At 49.4% G+C, this 16,561-nt stretch overlaps 2 protein-coding genes across 4 annotated transcripts in view; one reads left to right on the top strand and one right to left on the bottom strand.

Annotated features, from left to right (window-relative positions):
• The window catches only part of NPRL2 (NPR2 like, GATOR1 complex subunit), an 81,910-nt gene extending 74,941 nt beyond the window's left edge, over positions 1–6,969 (bottom strand). The window contains exons 1-6 of one of the 2 annotated variants that reach the window (XM_050958664.1): positions 6,930–6,969; positions 5,522–5,714; positions 5,110–5,201; positions 4,535–4,703; positions 1,631–1,739; positions 726–751 (exon numbers count right to left, since the gene is read on the bottom strand). In XM_050958664.1, the coding sequence (XP_050814621.1) occupies positions 726–751; positions 1,631–1,739; positions 4,535–4,703; positions 5,110–5,201; positions 5,522–5,714; positions 6,930–6,943 (603 nt within the window). In that variant the 5' untranslated portion in view covers positions 6,944–6,969. Of the gene's footprint in view, positions 1–614; positions 752–1,630; positions 1,740–4,534; positions 4,704–5,109; positions 5,202–5,521; positions 5,715–6,929 lie in introns of both variants that reach the window. The other variant, XM_050958665.1, reaches the window with a different exon arrangement.
• A 214-nt stretch (positions 6,970–7,183) lies between these two features.
• On the top strand, positions 7,184–15,997 carry LOC127053657 (transmembrane reductase CYB561D2). Of its 2 annotated transcripts, none has more exons than XM_050958744.1 (4): positions 7,184–7,282; positions 9,387–9,714; positions 10,767–10,804; positions 12,941–15,997. In XM_050958744.1, the coding sequence occupies exons 2-4, from the start codon at positions 9,588–9,590 to the stop codon at positions 13,442–13,444; spliced, it is 669 nt and encodes a 222-aa protein (XP_050814701.1). In that variant the 5' UTR covers positions 7,184–7,282; positions 9,387–9,587; the 3' UTR covers positions 13,445–15,997. The 2 variants fall into 2 exon arrangements, with proteins under 2 accessions (XP_050814701.1, XP_050814702.1); XM_050958745.1 differs by lacking the exon at positions 7,184–7,282 and adding an exon at positions 7,732–7,823.
• The last annotated feature ends 564 nt before the right edge of the window (positions 15,998–16,561 follow it).

The raw sequence follows: 16,561 nt of genomic DNA, 5'->3' as shown, positions 1-16,561 counted from the left end.
ACCTTGGGCCAGATTTTCCAGTAAATGTGGTCCATGCATAAAGGGTCAATGAAACCATCAGAAGAGATTTAACACAGATACCGTGCTGAATGAGAATACAGTGCACCCTCACTATAAACACGCGTACCTCCGTATTCCAACCCTGTTTGGAAGTGTCTGCACCTGGAGCACAGAGTTCCACACTATTTAACGCTTTGTTAAACATCCCTAGATGAACACTTCCCCACAAAGGACATCTTTGCTTGATTTGGACAGTGTTGGCAACGGCTGTTGCTGTTTATCACATGTTCACTCGGAATGGTTCAGCAGAAGCATACCACTGCAATCAGCAAAAGCCTTCTCCACAAAAAGGATCAAGCTCCCCAGTCCTAAGACTCTGGGAAGGCTAGGCTGCTACCCAATAGCATTCTCCTTCCTCTTGTCTCCCAAGCAGAGGATTTATAGGCCCCAGGCAAGGGCTACAGGTTGCTGAGCTGTTGTTAACCCCTTGTTCACTGGGCACCAGGTAGCGCAACCGACCCGTCACATCTCCATTCAGCTGAGTTGCTGGAATGGGAGATGATCCCATTAGAATGTCCCCCCTGCTTAGTCCCACCTGGATGAAGCAGACAGACCTGCTGAGTGGTGAGATCCCACTGGGCATTGAAGAAGTCATCCTTGTCCAGAGTGAAGACGGGCACGTCGTACTCCTGCACAATGGGAGGATCTGGCCGCTGCTCGATCACTTTCAGGTGAATGGTGTTCGATTCATCTAGGAGGAGATGATGAAAGCACTCAGTTCTCCTAGCAAACATCTGTCTCTCTCAACTTTCCCAAATAAAATCTGCCCTGATATAACAGTGTGAGTACCACCCCATGAACAACGGGAATTTCACCTGCTGCTGAAACCAGGGCAGGATTTGACCCTCAGATGCCAACCTCCCCTTCCATCCTCTGTGCAAGACTCTGGCCATGTATACATTACCCGCCGGATCAGCGGGTAGTAATTGATCTATCGGGGATCAATTTATCGTGTCTCATCTAGATGCAATAAATTGATCCCCGAATCGATGCCCGTACTCCACCTCGGCAGGAGGAGTAAGTGGAGCAGACGGGGGAACCGCAGCAATCAACTTGCTGCCTTGAGGACAGCCAGGTAAGTTGAACTAAGATACTTCAGCTATGCTATTTGCGTAGCTGAAGTCGAAGTTGCATATCTTAGATTGATTCCCCCTACAACGTAGACAAGTCTTCTGTTACAGCAATCTGGTCAGTATAGAGCAGCTGCCCTTTTGTTCCCAGCAGTAGCCAACTCCGCTGTAATCACAGCCCATTGGCACTCCAGGGATGCCAGAGGCAATAAGGGAACAGTGCACTCCCCCAGTGCATTTAACTCCCTTCTCTCCCCTGTGCTCCTCCCCCACAAATGTCCCCCGAGCAACACTTCAAATACCACAAAAAGCAGCACAAGGGTGAGGTACAGGTGGAGCTGCAAGTCTGACCCCACACCCTCAAGCTACAAACTTTATATCAGGAGGCTCCTCTGCCTCAGACAGGATCCACTACTGGGGTGACGCTAAGGGACTCACTGTGAGGCTAGGAAGAGACACAGAAAAAGACTACATTGCAGCTAGATGTCCAGAGACCCTACCGATTGGCAAAGTACATTTCCCGGTGGCGTTGAGCTCCTCCAGGAGGATGGTCATTATTGGCACCAGCTTTTGTTTACTCTCTTCATTGGAGATGAAGCCACTTTCCAGCTAGGAGAGAACAGGGTCAGTGTCATTGCCTCTCAGTAGCAGCAAGCCACCTCCGATCTCTCTATAAAGCTGCTGTGGAGCTGTTATGCAGGCGATACAGTACGGAAACTCCACTGGTAATTTTTCCTTTGTTCTTTTCTTACTTTTAGTCTGATCCTGAAAACCTGTCACTCACCTAATTAATGACAAATCTTTCCTTTACATCATGATGTGTTATGCAGGATCAAGGGGTGAAATCCTGGCTCCAGTGAAGTCTCAAACTCCCATCGACCGCAATGGATTTCACCTAAGGAATTACTGTTTAGGGCTGTTGTAGAACCGATGAATAAAATTGTTTTTAATTATTCATTTTATTATTATAACTTCATAAGTAAAGTTTTATGAATGAAACAACACTCATTCATAAAACCAGTTATCCCAATAACTGGCTAATTGACAATTAAGATGCTTGTTAAGAGCCACAGCCTTTAGCCAGCTGACCTTGTAAGTTTCACTTTCAATCCAATTGCAGCTTAAATCACTGAAACTTGCACTGTTTCAATAGTGTAACTTCTGCTCACTGTTTGCCATTCATTATACTTGTCTACGTTGCAGCTTCTGTTCACTTTGCCACTCCTTATACTTGTCCATATTGTAACTCAGACTCCATTTTGTAAAAGCCTGCTGCAACCTTCATTTTGCAAAACTCTAATGTAATCTTATTAGTTTAGTTTAAAATGTGTGAATGAGGTCTGTATGGATGATGGAATCAACCTCCAGCGCCAGTTTGTCCTGATGAAATAAAGTTCAAACACCAATGGCTGAAGATGCAAACAACAGCCCTAACAAAGAAAGAAAAGTCCACCCTAAAAAGAAAAGAACAAAGGTACAATAGAAGGAAAATCAAAGCCAGGTCCAAGGCTAAAAGTCACGTCTGACAGGTGATCAATCACACCGAACCTAGAGGCAGCGTGACACAGCAAGACCTACAGACTCTGGATTCAAACTAAAAGCCTATAAGAAAGATGAGTGAGATAGAACACTTTTTCTTGAAGGGTAGGGGGTGTGTGTGCAACGTTCTGCTGCCAATTTAGGAGGGCAGACCCAGCCCTTCCTTGTGCCCAGCTTTCCTGGCCAGTTAGCTGCCATAAGCTACGAACCCAAGCTGCAAAATCAAGCTATGGACTCAAGCTACGTTCAGGACTGGTAACTATACAGCAGCTGCAGACATCTGATGTGTGTGTGTGGACGTGTTTGTGAATATAGGTATTAGTTATTGGTCGTATATAAAACTGTGTTATCATAATAAACGTGGCATCTTTGTCTTGTCCCCTGAAACAATCCTGTGTAGTTTTGTCTGCATAACAGCGTAAGCAAGCACAGAGGCCTGAAAGGATGTTTTTTTTAAAAATTCTTGCTGTTTTTAACTTGAGAAATATGAGGAGTGTCAAGTCTGGTTCTCCATGGCTCTGTTGGCAGGTCTGTGGGAATGATCAGGGATGTTTACCACGGGCTGTCAATACCTTACTTGAAAGTTTAAGCTTCCATTCAAAGTGTTGCTCAGGAAGAAACACCACAATTGTGTCTCTTGATCCTAAACAACACACATCATCCGAACTACAAGCTGCCCTATACAGTCACTATGGTCACCTGTATGATTCTGAAAGTACAAAGCTTATACCATTTACTGTTAAAAAGGAAATTTGAAATCAATGAACTCACACTCAATAGTAACAAACCACGCCCATATTATTTAATACAAACCATTAAAACTGCCTGACTTAAAATAGCCTTATTTTTAACAGAAAGTGGCTGGAGTTTCTCCATTATGAGAACTCAGTTTCCCAGGAAATGGACCAGAGAAAATAGTGAGAAAGAGACACTACCTGACATTTCATTTGGTTTAAATAAACAAACAAAAAGTGAATGGGTGTGGCATTATGTGCTTTTTAATTAACCATTGGAACAATTTACTAAAGGTGGTGGTGGCTTCTCCCTGACAATTTGTAAATCAACGCTGGCTGTTTTTCTAAAAGCTCTGCTCTAGGAATGATTGTGGGAAGTTCTCTGGCCTGTGTTATACAGGAGGTCAGCCCAGATGATCACAGCAATCCATTCTGGCCTTGGAATCTATTAATGTCAATAAGGCCTTGTCAACACAGCCACTTTTCAGCACTGCAACTTTCTCGCTCAAGGGGGTGAGAAAACACACCCCTGAGCGCTGCAACTTACAGCACTGTAAAGTGGCTGTGTAGACGGCACACCAGTGCTAGCAGTCGCACTCCCACTGCTGGTAGCTACTCCCCTCATGGGGGTGGGGTTTTTTTTTTTTGTTTTTTTTTTTTTGTTTGTTTTTTTACAGTGCTGGGAGAGCTGTTTGCTTTCAAGGCAGGCTGGGAGACATAGGTATGAATGTGGCCTACCTGTCTGAGCATGAATGGGTCCTTGGAAAAGTACTGGCTGAGGCCGAGGGGGCCCCATATCAATGGGAAATCTGCGATGACAATGAAAAACCTATTCACCAGGACACTGACACCTAGCAACCAACTACCCTGAGGGAGATGGATTTCCCCACCTCTCAGCAGGGAAGCTGAGTAGAGACCCCAGCTCGATAAAGGACTGGGAAGGTTCAATCTAAAAAGACATCAGACCACAGGGCCTACCCTGTGTAGGAAGGGCGAGACTCTCGGAGGTCTGGCACACCAAAGGCGTTTCTCCTAGAGATCGTTCTAAAGCTAGGGATTGTAGCACCAATCCTGTGGATCCGTGACAAAAAGCATTAGGTATTGAATGGGTGCATCAGTGCCAAATCTGACCTCTAAGGTGGTGAGATAGCCAGCCAATTTCTTCACGATGGGTTCCAATGCACAAGTCTTGGCTCTAGCATCACAAACAAAGCCCAGATTGAAAAGCAGAGCGTTCCGGCTATATTTTTTGTGCTCAATACAAACTGGGCAGCCGATCAGCTTCTTGTCCATAGCGGTCCTATCAAAGAGAAACAGGCGCAAGCCATCAACTGCAATTGTTCTGGAAGCACTGGTCAGAACTCCATAGTGAAAGATTTTGCTTTTAAAATAGACACTCCTTTGTTTTGTATGAAAAATTCCACAGATCCTCCCCAAACTCCCAGACCTTACTCCGAGCCCAGAATGAATTTTCTGAGAATTTACAAGTAAATGCGTTCAGCAGTTTATGAGAGTGAGTCATTTAAGAAATTTAGCATCTGTGCCAGGCTTTGTCCTGAATTCTCTTAACAGAAAAACGCAGACTCTTCAAAGTTTCCAAGTAGTTAAAATTCATTAACATCTTGTGCACAACCTGTAATTAAATTATGAAAAATGGTGGTTGCTCATTGCTATGATTATAGAGTGCAGCTCTAGGTGGTACTCACACTGTGATGAGCTTGTTCTGCAGCTCGGGTTTGGTGATGATGTACACCTGGACTGTGTCAAAGAGCTCTCGGGATATGAAATCCTCCGGGACCTGCACGGCCAAGGAAACAATAATGTATCACTGAAGAGCCAACAGACATAACCCTACAGTCTCATAAGAAACCCGAGCAACAGGCTACAAGCATGACAAGGAGAGTGAGCACCTGTGAAAAGCCACTTTTGTAGAGAGCCAGAAGATGTCACAGTATAAAATGTCACAGTTCAGCTGAAGAGACACACAGGGCTCAGCTGCAGGCCCTTGGCTGATGAGGCCAGCATTGGCTGAGCGCTGGAGACAGCAGACTGAATCCCCTCAGTTCACTGTTTGAATACTCAATAGACCCCAGCCCCAAATACTCTGGCATCACTGACCTGGTAGGTTATTTTAGGCCCCAACGTTGGGTGGAATTCACTGAAGAAGATGCACTCAATTCTGCTGCTGATGTCCATGGTTACTGCGGCAAGAGATACACCACAGAACTGATGCTTACCAAAAGAGCAATCAGGTGGATTCTCTTTGGATTTCTCTTCCCTTGGTCTTTTTCTCCCTCTCCCACAGAGAACACTAGTGCAATAAAAATAATACAAACCTTACATTAACGCAAATTTTCAAAGCACAAGAGTCAAGTGTTCAAAGTTAAGTTACAGCAGCTGTAAATCTGGCCTGCGTGACATATACAGACTCTGAAGTTAATGCCATGTGTGATAATACACATGTATTGGAGGGACAGGTAGTGTATAAAATATATCTCAGTCTTTGACACAGCACTAGTGTGGCTTTATGCACTGAATTCCAGTGCAATCACCATACTAGTTGCTGGGCCCTGCCTCATTAACAAGGTCACTTCACATCAAAACAGGCCTTTGCCTCTCCTTCCAATCCAGCAGTTACTTATGTGAAGCAACACTTTAACACATCCTACTGCCCACTGGACGTTGACTGTACATGCAAAATATAAGTTATTCCCTGACTTCTACATGATTAAAACATTAACTTGAAAGGTGTCCTGCAAAGGTACACAAAAATGGAATAGAATTACAATATCATAAAAGGCAAGACTTAAAGTTCAGCAACTACAAGAGAAAGGAATCTTAGTCAGAATATTTAAATTTTTATTCCTCAGGAGCAGGGGCATGGGGTGAATGTTAGGCATGAATATTAAAAAAAAAATCAAAGTTTGCTTCTGTTGGATATTAAAGTTTAATATGAGCTCTTTGCAAAGATTCATGTTGCAAAGCTCAAATTCACAAGTTTTATGCACCACGAACACAAAGGTCAAACTGAAGTTCATGTTCAAATGCAAATTAATATTTGCAGAACATTTCCCTCCCCCATAGCCACACTTCCTTTGCTCAGTGCTACAGCTGCTAATACCTAAAGCTTCTATAGCACTGATCATCCCAGGATGTCAACGCATTAGTACAGCTGGTATCATCACCCCATTGACTGTACAGAGACAGAAAGCCTGTTCAAGAGCATACAGCAAGCTGGGGAAGGTGACTCTGAGTCCCAGCCCTCTGAACTAGCCACTGAACTCCCTTCCCCACGATAGAGACAGAACCCAGGACTTCTGGTTCCCAACCCCCTCAGCCCACTAGACCCCTCTCTCTTCCCAGAACCTGGACAGAACCCAGGAGTCCTGGGTTCCAACCCCCTCAACCTCTCTCCCCTCCCAGAGTTGGGACAGAAGAACAGCCGCTCCCAGGAAACCCTACAATAACAACAGCACAGGGCCCCATCACTTGCAACTCAGCCGCAGACACGAAACCAATCACCTACCCGACTTCGCACATGCGCACACAGCTGCCCCACGAGCACACTTACCCGTACACGGGTAGCAACAAAAGTGTCGCTCCCAGCCGGCCGCTCTACGCATGGGCACTGCAGGCTCGCCCGGATAGGGCTACAGCGCCCCGCCTTTTGTCACGTGTTCCTGGAGCATGAAGGCTAAGAGGCCGTGAGCTAGGGAGGGGTGGGTCTTACAGATGATAGACAACAAAGTTCAGCCACTCAGAGGCTCTAGCAGGAGGGTGACTATAACGAAGGACAGCGGATCCCACCCAATCAGAAGGCGGGGGTTGTTTTTCCGGCTTGTCTCTGGGTTCTAGGAGATGCTAGTGATCCAGGATCAGGTGAGGCTACCCCCGCGCAGCCCGCACTCAGAGCCCAGGGAGCCACGGGACCCCTTCCGCTGCGCTGAGCCCCTCCCCCTCGGGGGGGAACCGGGGACCCTCCCCCGCTGCGCTGAGCCCCTCCCCCTCGGGGGGGAACCGGGGACCCCCCCCGCTGCGCTGAGCCCCTCCCCCTCGGGGGGGAACCGGGGACCCCCCCCGCTGCGCTGAGCCCCTCCCCCTCGGGGGGGAACCGGGGACCCCCCCCCGCTGCGCTGAGCCCCTCCCCCTCGGGGGGGAACCGGGGACCCCCCCCGCTGCGCTGAGCCCCTCCTCCTCGGGGGGGAACCGGGGACCCCCCCCCGCTGCGCTGAGCCCCTCCTCCTCGGGGGGGAACCGGGGACCCCCCCCCGCTGCGCTGAGCCCCTCCCCCTCGGGGGGGAGCTGGGCTCCCCGAGCCCCATGGTGAGTGGGGTTTGGGGGCATGCAAACCTCCCAGTAGTCGTGCCTGCCAGCAATGCCGTGAGGCCCGTGGGGGGCTGGTGAGGAGCACGGTGACCTGGTGAGTGTTATGCCCGGACTCTTTGCTGCTTCCCGCCACGCAGGTGCTGGTTGTCCTGCTATCATGCCCCGTAAGGTGACGCTGACATGGCCGCTCTCCCGGTACAGAGCAGGTCCCTGAACTGGCTCTCTGGTCCCGTTGCCAGGTCCCCTCGGGGGCAGGTGGCTTGAGGAAAGGTTTGGTCAGTGAGAGGCTTCAGATTTCCTTCCACTCGGCTCTGCAGCGTTCTCCCTGTTCCACTCAACCTGTGGCTAAACCGTGCCTAGGGATGGGTTTGCAGAGGAGGCAGAGGCTGTGAACCTGTGTCATCTTAACCCTAGTGCTCCCTGGCACATAGCGTGTGGGCCTCAACATGCCTCGTGCCCTTGCAGTTATTTGAGATCTGTTCATCTAGTGTCACAAAAATAATGGCCCTTTCTTGTCCCAGCTGGGTCTGATCCTACTCTGACTTCAGGATCTGCTCCATGTGCATTTTGGAGTCACACTGCTGACTTTACAGCCCCATCTTCAGGACTTCAGGAAAAGGAGCCTTCTGCAGCATTAGCTGAAACTAGCTGCAGAATGTTTCACTGAGAGGATGTAAGAGGCAGGAAAGAGAAACCCAGCGGGTTTTCAGATTCTAGATAGAAATTGTAGCACTGACAGAAAAGTCATCTTTTTGGCTTGTAAACACAGCTTCCTCCATCTGCTGTCTTGGATGAGAACTGAATATGGAATGTCATGATGATACTCATTTTTCAGAGTCTAAATGTGCTTTGAAGCCGAGTTTGCTTTCTTTGCTGATCCAGTGGGAGGAGCACCAAGCCCACACGGCAGTGGGTGAGATGACCTGTGTATTATAAACTCCTTTCTGGAATGATTTACACTTTGCATATTCTAAATGCACACTGCCACTGTATCTGTGTTCAATAGACTGAAATGTGATCGTACCATAATTACCTTGCAGTGGTATAATATATCGGCTTGTGTCTTCGTCTCCATTATTCTTCCTCTGTTGATGAAATAGATCCAATCTGCTTCAGCTAGGTGTATCAATTTCTTCTACTTATCACACTCCTCTTGATCTCATCTGAATTTTTGGAACAAAGGGCCGTGTGTTCCTTGTGATGCTACATGTTCAATTAGCTGATTCCCACAGAATTGTGATAACATCCCCCTAAGTCAAGCCATTCTCTCTTGTCTATCAACAGTCCAGTGACAAAGTTTGATGCTTTTAAAGTTGGTCCCTCAAGCTCCTTCCAGGCTGAGCTGTTCAGCATGTGCCCTCCTGATTGTTTTGTTGCTGATGCATATTTCTTTCAGCGGCACACTTGACATTTTTCCAATAATATGGAAAGACCTGCCCCACCCTGCTAGAGGGCTGAACACTTGCCATTGCCTATGAGGGAGTGAACAAGCAACCAGTATCTGCAGTTTATAAACTGCCTTGGCAAACTTAAGGAGTCTCGTCCTTCAGATTCACTGGTGAGATCTTGTGTGAGCCTTCTGATGTATAACGATAATTTCCATCCCTCGTTGTTGTTTGGGACTTAACTTTATTTTTCTCATTTTCCTGCTTTCTAGATAATCCATGGATGTCTAGGAAGGACAGCAGAAGGATTTCTCGCTTTAAGCCAGAAACAGTCTGCGGTGCTTCCTTGCTGGATCTCTCCCTTGCTTGGATGTCTTGGGGAAGCTGATGCCTGCTAGACAGCCTGTGTAGCTAGTGGGAGTTAAATGGTGTAAGCGCTGCTGCTGTGGGGCAGAAGACAGGCTTATATCACAATGGCTCTGACCATCGAGACAGAGTCACGGATCTACCGCTCCTTGCGAGCTGTCTCCGGCATCGCTGCCCACCTTGTCTCACTTGGTTTCACCATCTTTGTGGCCGTACTGGCCAGACCTGGGTCAAGTAAGTAGAAGCCAGTGGGGGGCAGAGCTACTGGACAGCATCCATGATTAAACAAACTATGGGATCGATTTTAGTGCTTCTGAAAGTGATGGGCTGGCTAATACCAGAGGATGCATACAGGCCTTATGTAAATTCCCCAGGGACCTCTGCCACCCTGTGACTATTTGAGTCCTGCCCTTCTCTGTCAATGCACATTAATCCTGACCTGCAGCATCCTACCTAATGCTCCTGCTATTCTAGTCCTGGGGCTCCCACTCTGCCAATGCACCTCTCTCATGGTCTGCTGCATTCCCAGCTACCCATCGCTAGGCCTTTTGCAATCACAGACTCCTACTCCTTCTCTTGGTATTTTTATAATGTGGAGTGATGACTGAAGAGGTTCATAGCACACAAGTGGATCACCCTGCTGGCTTCCCTCAACCATAACAGTTTTGCTGACAACTATTGCGCTGTCAACTTGAAATAAAGAGCTTAAAATAATCGCCATATGCCCGTGGGTCCCCCACTGCCTGTTTTTGCAGGTTTGGTCACATTTCACAGTGTGGTTCCCTGGGTGGAAAAAACCACCCAAATGGGTGAAAGTAACGAGACACAAAGTGCTGTCAAAGGAAGTAAACAAACTGAAAACACAGTGTGTTTCTTTCCAATCACTTTCAGTTATAATGTGTCTAGCTAAGACACTTGTATGGCCTCCACTGCTGTAGTACCTGAGTGCCTCACAATCTTTAATGTGTTTATTCCCACAGCACCACACCAGCCAGGTGAGGCACAGAGCAAAAGTGACTTGCCCTGGGTCATGCAGGAAATCTGTGGCAGAGCAGGGAATTAAAGGCAGGTTTCCCAAATGCCAAGCTAGCGCCCTGACCCCTGGACTATCCGATCTTAGCTGGTTGCATGTGATAATGGTGGGTTAAAACATGGAGTGATTTTTGAGGTGATTCCTCTAGCAGGGGGTGTGGTGGTTTTTTTTTTTCTTTCAGCTATACGTTAGTTTTTGGCACACCGGATGGCTAGTCTGAAAGGGCTCATTCCTCTCTCTTGTTTCATTCCAGGCTTGTTCTCCTGGCATCCTTTCTTAATGTCGCTTGCGGTAAGTCGGACAAAAGAGCTCCATGTTACCTGCCTTCCCTGTAATCTAGACTTCAGTAGCCAGTGGTAACCCCACCCTCTCAGGGCTGGGGGCTGCTCACAATGGGCTCAGTGCAACATTGCGCTGCATCTTGTCACGTCATCGTAGTGCGTAGCAAGTGTAAAATGTTGCTGAGTCAGCATGGCAGAGTTGTCTACCTGCTTTGCACTGTTGAATGATAACACAAGGCACCAGTAGTGCTTAGCTGATTCCCCACCCCTTGTCCTCGCACTCCCATCTGGGTATCATCTCTCCCAGGCTGTAACCAAATCTGTTTAGTTCTTCAAGCATCTCTCTTCCTCTCTTAGCACCACTGCCTGGCTCCTGAGGAGTTCAGGGCTACTGGGCTAAGTCTGGTCCAGGCACCTGGCCAGGTGCAGTAGACTGATGGCTGCAAGAAAGTTCTAAACCACAAGTTCTTTGCCAGCATGGAGAGAAAAATTGTAACCAATGGGAGCAGTGTTCCCTCTAATTTTTCCCACCCATGTGCAGAATGAATTGTTATGTGCACAATGAATTTTGTTATGTGCACCAATATGGAGGTGATGTGTGACCCATCAGCTTCATATTGGTGCACATAACAAAATTCATGTGGCGGGGGTGGGGCCAAGGGATTCAGAGTGTGGAACTGAACTCGAGGCTGGGGCAGATGGTTGGGGTGCAGGGGGAGTGAGGGCTCTGGGGTGGGACCAGAGATGAAGGGTTTGGGGTGCAGGCTGCCCTGGAGCTACGGTGGGGAGAGAGGACTCCCCTCAGCTCTCTCTCCCCACAACAGCACCTGGGCTGTGGGGAAGAGGTGCCCCTGCCATGGCAGGTCCAGAGCTGGGTTGGAGCCAGGGAAGGGGCACCTTTCCCCTGGCAGCAGCAGGTCCTGGGCTGGGCTGGGGCCAGCAGGGAGGGACGCTTCTCCTTGCTGTAGCCCTGAGCACCTGCGCAGCACTTAATAGTCTACTGCACAGCCGTACGGTTTAGCGGGAACTTAGGACTCTGAACATCCATGAAACTTCTGCCCTAAATATTCCAGTGTTACAATCTCTAGTTAGCATTTCTGCAGCCAGGATCTGCATGCAGCCTCTGATGGGGGGTCTCATAAAACCAACAGAACTAATCTACATGTCTCAGCCAGCTCTTCTTTCTTATGCAGCCCTTTCCCAGGCACGCTTTGGGTCACTCAGCAGCCACCTGCTGCAGGGGGCAGTTGGAAAGGCTGGTGGTAATAGCACATGTGAGCTGTAGGGGTGACAGAAGCAGTGGGTTACATCCCATGTTAGTGAGAGACACCTAGTTCAGAGCCATGACATGGAGGAATGTAACAGAGCCTATGGAGACCAGCTATACTGAATCTGTGTATCTTAGGCGCTTATCACTTTATTGTTTGGGCCCCAGATGGCCATGAATATATTTCCTCTCCCAGCTCCCCTGTGAGAGAGGGAGGTGGTGGTATACCCACTTGACAGATGGGGAACTGAGTCCTAGAGAGACTAAGGACCATTTCTGAAAGGTATTTAGGCACCTAACTCCCATTTAAATCAATAGGAGTTAGGTGATTTTAAAAATACGGCCCTAAATCATAGAATCATTAGGGTTGGAAGGACCTCAAGAGGTCATCTAGTCCAACCCCCTGCTCAAAGCAGGACCAATCCCCAAATGCCCCCCTCAAGGATTGAACTCACAATCCCAGGTTTAGCAGGCCAATGCTCAAACCACTGAGCTATCCCTCCCCCAAGGTCACACAGGAAGTGCCTGGTGTAGCAGGGAATTGAACTGGGGTCCCCAAGCCCCAGACTAGCCCTCTAATCACTGGACCATCCTTCTCTGGTTGCCCACACAGCACTGGCTACTCTCCCAAAGCCCTGTCTCTTGGTACTGTAGGGCTCAGTGTAAAACCTGAATGGGCCTCTCAGGAGGGAGGCAACCATTCCTTTGGTTGTTCCAAAATCTTGGTTGGCTATTTGGAAGGGCCATCTCCAGGATGTGATGCTTAGGGTGGGGACAGTTTTCTTGGGGGGCTGGGGAGAGAAAGTGGCTGCTGCCAGCACTAGCCTGCCTGCTGCTGTGTAGTGTCCATGACAAAGCTTCTCCCTTTGTCCCCCTCAGTTCTCCTTCTTGATGACCGAAGCTCTGCTTGTTTTCTCGCCGGAGAGCTCACTGCTCCGCTCCTTCTCTCGCAAAGCCAAGGTCCGCTTCCACTGGGCCCTGCAGCTGCTGGCCCTCCTCTGTGCCCTGCTGGGCCTGGCTATCATCAGCTACAACAAGTACCTTAACGGCAAGGCTCACTTTGTCACCTGGCATGGCCTGACAGGCCTGCTGACCGTGCTCTATGCCAGCATGCAGTGCATAGGTGGTGTTGCTCTCCTCTACCCCAAGCTGATGAAGAACTGGACGCTGGCCAAGCTGAAGGTCTACCATGCCACATCGGGGCTGGTGGGTTACCTCCTGGGCTGTGCCAGTTTGATGCTGGCCATGTGCTCCTTGTGGTTTACCACCACAGTGACAGGTCTTTCCTGGTACCTATCAGTGCTGTGCCCCATTCTCACCAGCCTAGTTATCATGAACCAGGTGAGCAATGCTTATCTCTACCGCAAAAGGATCCAGCCCTGAGGTACCATGCTGAAACCAAGTTTCCCTGGGAATGTTCGAGGTGCCACGCAGTCCCTGGGGCATTGGACCAGGGAAGTCACCTGTGTAGGGTCTCTCTGGAGCTAGCTTTCTAACTAACGCTCTATTTTTAATACTGGAAATGTCTATAGCATTGTGCCCAGTCCATGAAATTGCTCTTCCCAGAATGCCTAGCAGCCCTGGGCACGGTGGTATAGTTACCATCAGACATTGTGTGTGACGGACAGCAGCAATTTAGCCCATATGTGCTTTGGTGCTGAACGGTTTCCCAGCCACATGCAGGTCTAGTAGCTGGAACAGCTGGGTGCTTATCAGCGGAGCCCTGGGTGAACTACTCCACACTCAGACTTTGTACAACCAGCGGTGAAAGGATTAAAGCTGGAATTCAGACCAGCTTCCCCTGGTTGGGCTCAACACTAGTGCAGAATGTTCTCACTGATAAAGCACCAGGACTGTATCGCAGTGTGGGGAACTTGTTATATCCCTTTTGTGATTTGGCAAATTTTCCCTTCCCCGTCCTTTTATAGGAGTAAAGATCAGTATTTCCTAGCAACAAGCAAACCTCCAGGGAGGACTGCCCCGGGCCCACAGACCTAATCCAGAAAGAGGTGCTGCAGTGCAGAGGAGATCATGGTAGTAGAGATGGGACAGGCACCCTCTACCCTTGAGTAATGTTGACCCCTCTGCCATGGGCTGGGGAGTCTGCCTTGGAGAAGGTGTAAGGGTGCAGGCTGGTGAACAGGAGGTGGGAGGGAAGGGCCATGGCTACCTTCTCCCATGGGCAGAGGAGCCTTTCAGGCATCCTGTGGAGATTCTCTAAATTAAAGGTAATTAATGGTTGTTTCAGCCCACCTGGGTGAAGGGTTTGAGGCTGAGGGAATGAAGGCGGGGTGATGACTAAGGAGCAGCCCTGGAGCAGAGGGGTCTAGGATCTCCATGAGCAAAACTAGAGACAGGTGAAGCTAAGGAGAACAACTTGCCTGAGCTAGGGCTGTGCTGGGTGGGTGAGGCTCACCCTGGGCAACCTTAGCTTGGATCTCCTGATAGAGCATGGGCTGGAAATCCAAGCTCCAGGAGTGGCAGAGCCATTCAGCACCTCCCTGTGCACTTTGACTGGGGCTGTTCGTTAAAGCCACTCTGAGTGGAGCCAGCCAAGGGCCTTAGTCTGCATACTCTCTTGTAGCAGCTGGGACCAGCTGCTGAGAGGGATCTCCTCAGTGTGCCATTTGAGCAGCTTAGATCTGTGGGGCTGAATTATTGCCCAGATCGTTTGGAGGGGATGGGAAGCTGGGACCTTCTCCATGGAAGGTTGCAGAGCTGAGGGCATACGCTCTTGCTTCCTGGATCACCTGCCCTCCAGGGACTCAGCACTTCTGCAGCTGCTAATGAGTCCTTCCCACACCCCTCATGGAGTAGCCAGTATTGTTCACCCCATTGTACAGCTGGGTAAACTGAGGAACAGAGAGGGAAGTGACTTGTCCAAGGTCTCACAAGGAGCCAGTGGGAAGATCTGGGAATCAAACCTAGCTCCTGAGGTTTCTGCACCGTCCTCTCCCCACTGTTCCTCTGACAGTCTTCTGGGCAAAGCTCAGGTCCCCTGTCCCCTTCCTTGTGGTATGTGGGAGTGAGAGCAGCAGGCTTGTTGTGGGTTGCAGAGACAGTCCTGGGGTATGTACTGTAGTGTCTTTAGCTATATTATGTGGGAAAGTGCCCACAGCCTCCTGGGCACTGAGAGACTGGGAGGGGGAACATAATGCACACATGGTGCTATGGCCCACAGGCAGAGCCTGTCTTCTGGGGAAGGGGAGAAATGAGTTGTCCTGAACCTTCTGTGCCTGGTGGGAAGTAAAGGACTTGGGCTTCAAGAATAAGGAGAAAGTCCTGGTTTTATACCTCTTGGGTAAAAGAACAAATGTTGGGTTAGGCCCTCCAGGCTCCCCAGGTCCAACCCTTCTCTGGGAGAAGTCTGGGGCACAGAGGCTAGACTAGGGCTTGATTCCATCACAGCATCCAGGGGCCCTTCCTCATGCCTGGAATAGCCCTGGTGAGGATTCCTAATGGTGCTCTGCTGCATTAGCTGCTGTGCAGTATTCCCCTTGGCTGTTGTGTGAGCATGGAATGATCCTGGCAGCCCATTCACCTTAATGTTGCACTGACACCTCCCTTCTGTTAAAGAGAGAGAAAGGAAGTGCCCCTCCTCTCTGTTACGTATGAGCAGCCTTGGTTCAGGAGGCAGCCCCGGGGACTCACTTTGCTGTGTGTGCAGCTCTCCTCCTTGGTTAAATGACCCCCGCCCCCGCTAGCAGGGAGGTCCCACCACTCCTGCTCTGCAGCCCTCAGGGCTGTAAAAGGTGCAGAAAGGGTTTGACTCCTGCTGGAGCCCAAGGAAGCTGCATCCAGCTGCAGCTGCCATTTCAGTCCTCTTACTGAGGTGCAGCATGTTCCCTCGGGGGCAGGGGAAGTGGGAGCAGGGCCTGCTCAAGGAACATTAAGCTGGAGTCAGAGGTTTTTTTAATTAAAGATTTCAAGCAGTTGTAGCCTTGTCAGCTTTGTGCCACTTTGTTTTGGTTTTAATTGCCGCGTTATCCACTAAATTCCTGCTGAGAGAACAGAGGAATCCTCTTTGATGGGTGCTTTCATCCCTCCATTAACATGCAGCAGGGAGCATTTATCACCACAAGGTAAGAACAGCTCCCTTTGCCTAGGGATCCTACCCCTAAGCAGCTGAGGGGAAGGAAGCAGGCAGCAGAGAGACATGGACCGTACCAATGAAGATGCTAGCACAGAAGGGACAACCATGCAGCAGGCTGTATCTCACTCAGTGTTTTAGCATAGTTTCTTCCTACCATTTGCAGGCTACAGGCCAATATCACTAGGTCTTTTTGGCAGCTGCAGAAGAGGAAAAAAAACAGTTCAGGCCACCTGGGGCACCTGCCAACAGTAAGTCTGGGTGCTGCTAGGAGAAGTCATTGTGTCATGCTTAGTCACTTATTGGCTGAGCCTGCATCTGCTGTCCTGGAGCACCTTCCACAGGAACGCAGTGGAACTCATGCTCCCTGCAGTAATTGTAAAAGTGCTCGGCTCAGTGCCCCCTTCTCA

This window comes from Gopherus flavomarginatus, chromosome 6, assembly GCF_025201925.1.
Source record: "Gopherus flavomarginatus isolate rGopFla2 chromosome 6, rGopFla2.mat.asm, whole genome shotgun sequence".
Classification (NCBI taxonomy): domain Eukaryota; kingdom Metazoa; phylum Chordata; order Testudines; family Testudinidae; genus Gopherus; species Gopherus flavomarginatus.
The sequence above is the reverse complement of the archived record's forward strand: the minus strand, read 5'-3'. Positions and strand labels throughout refer to the sequence as shown.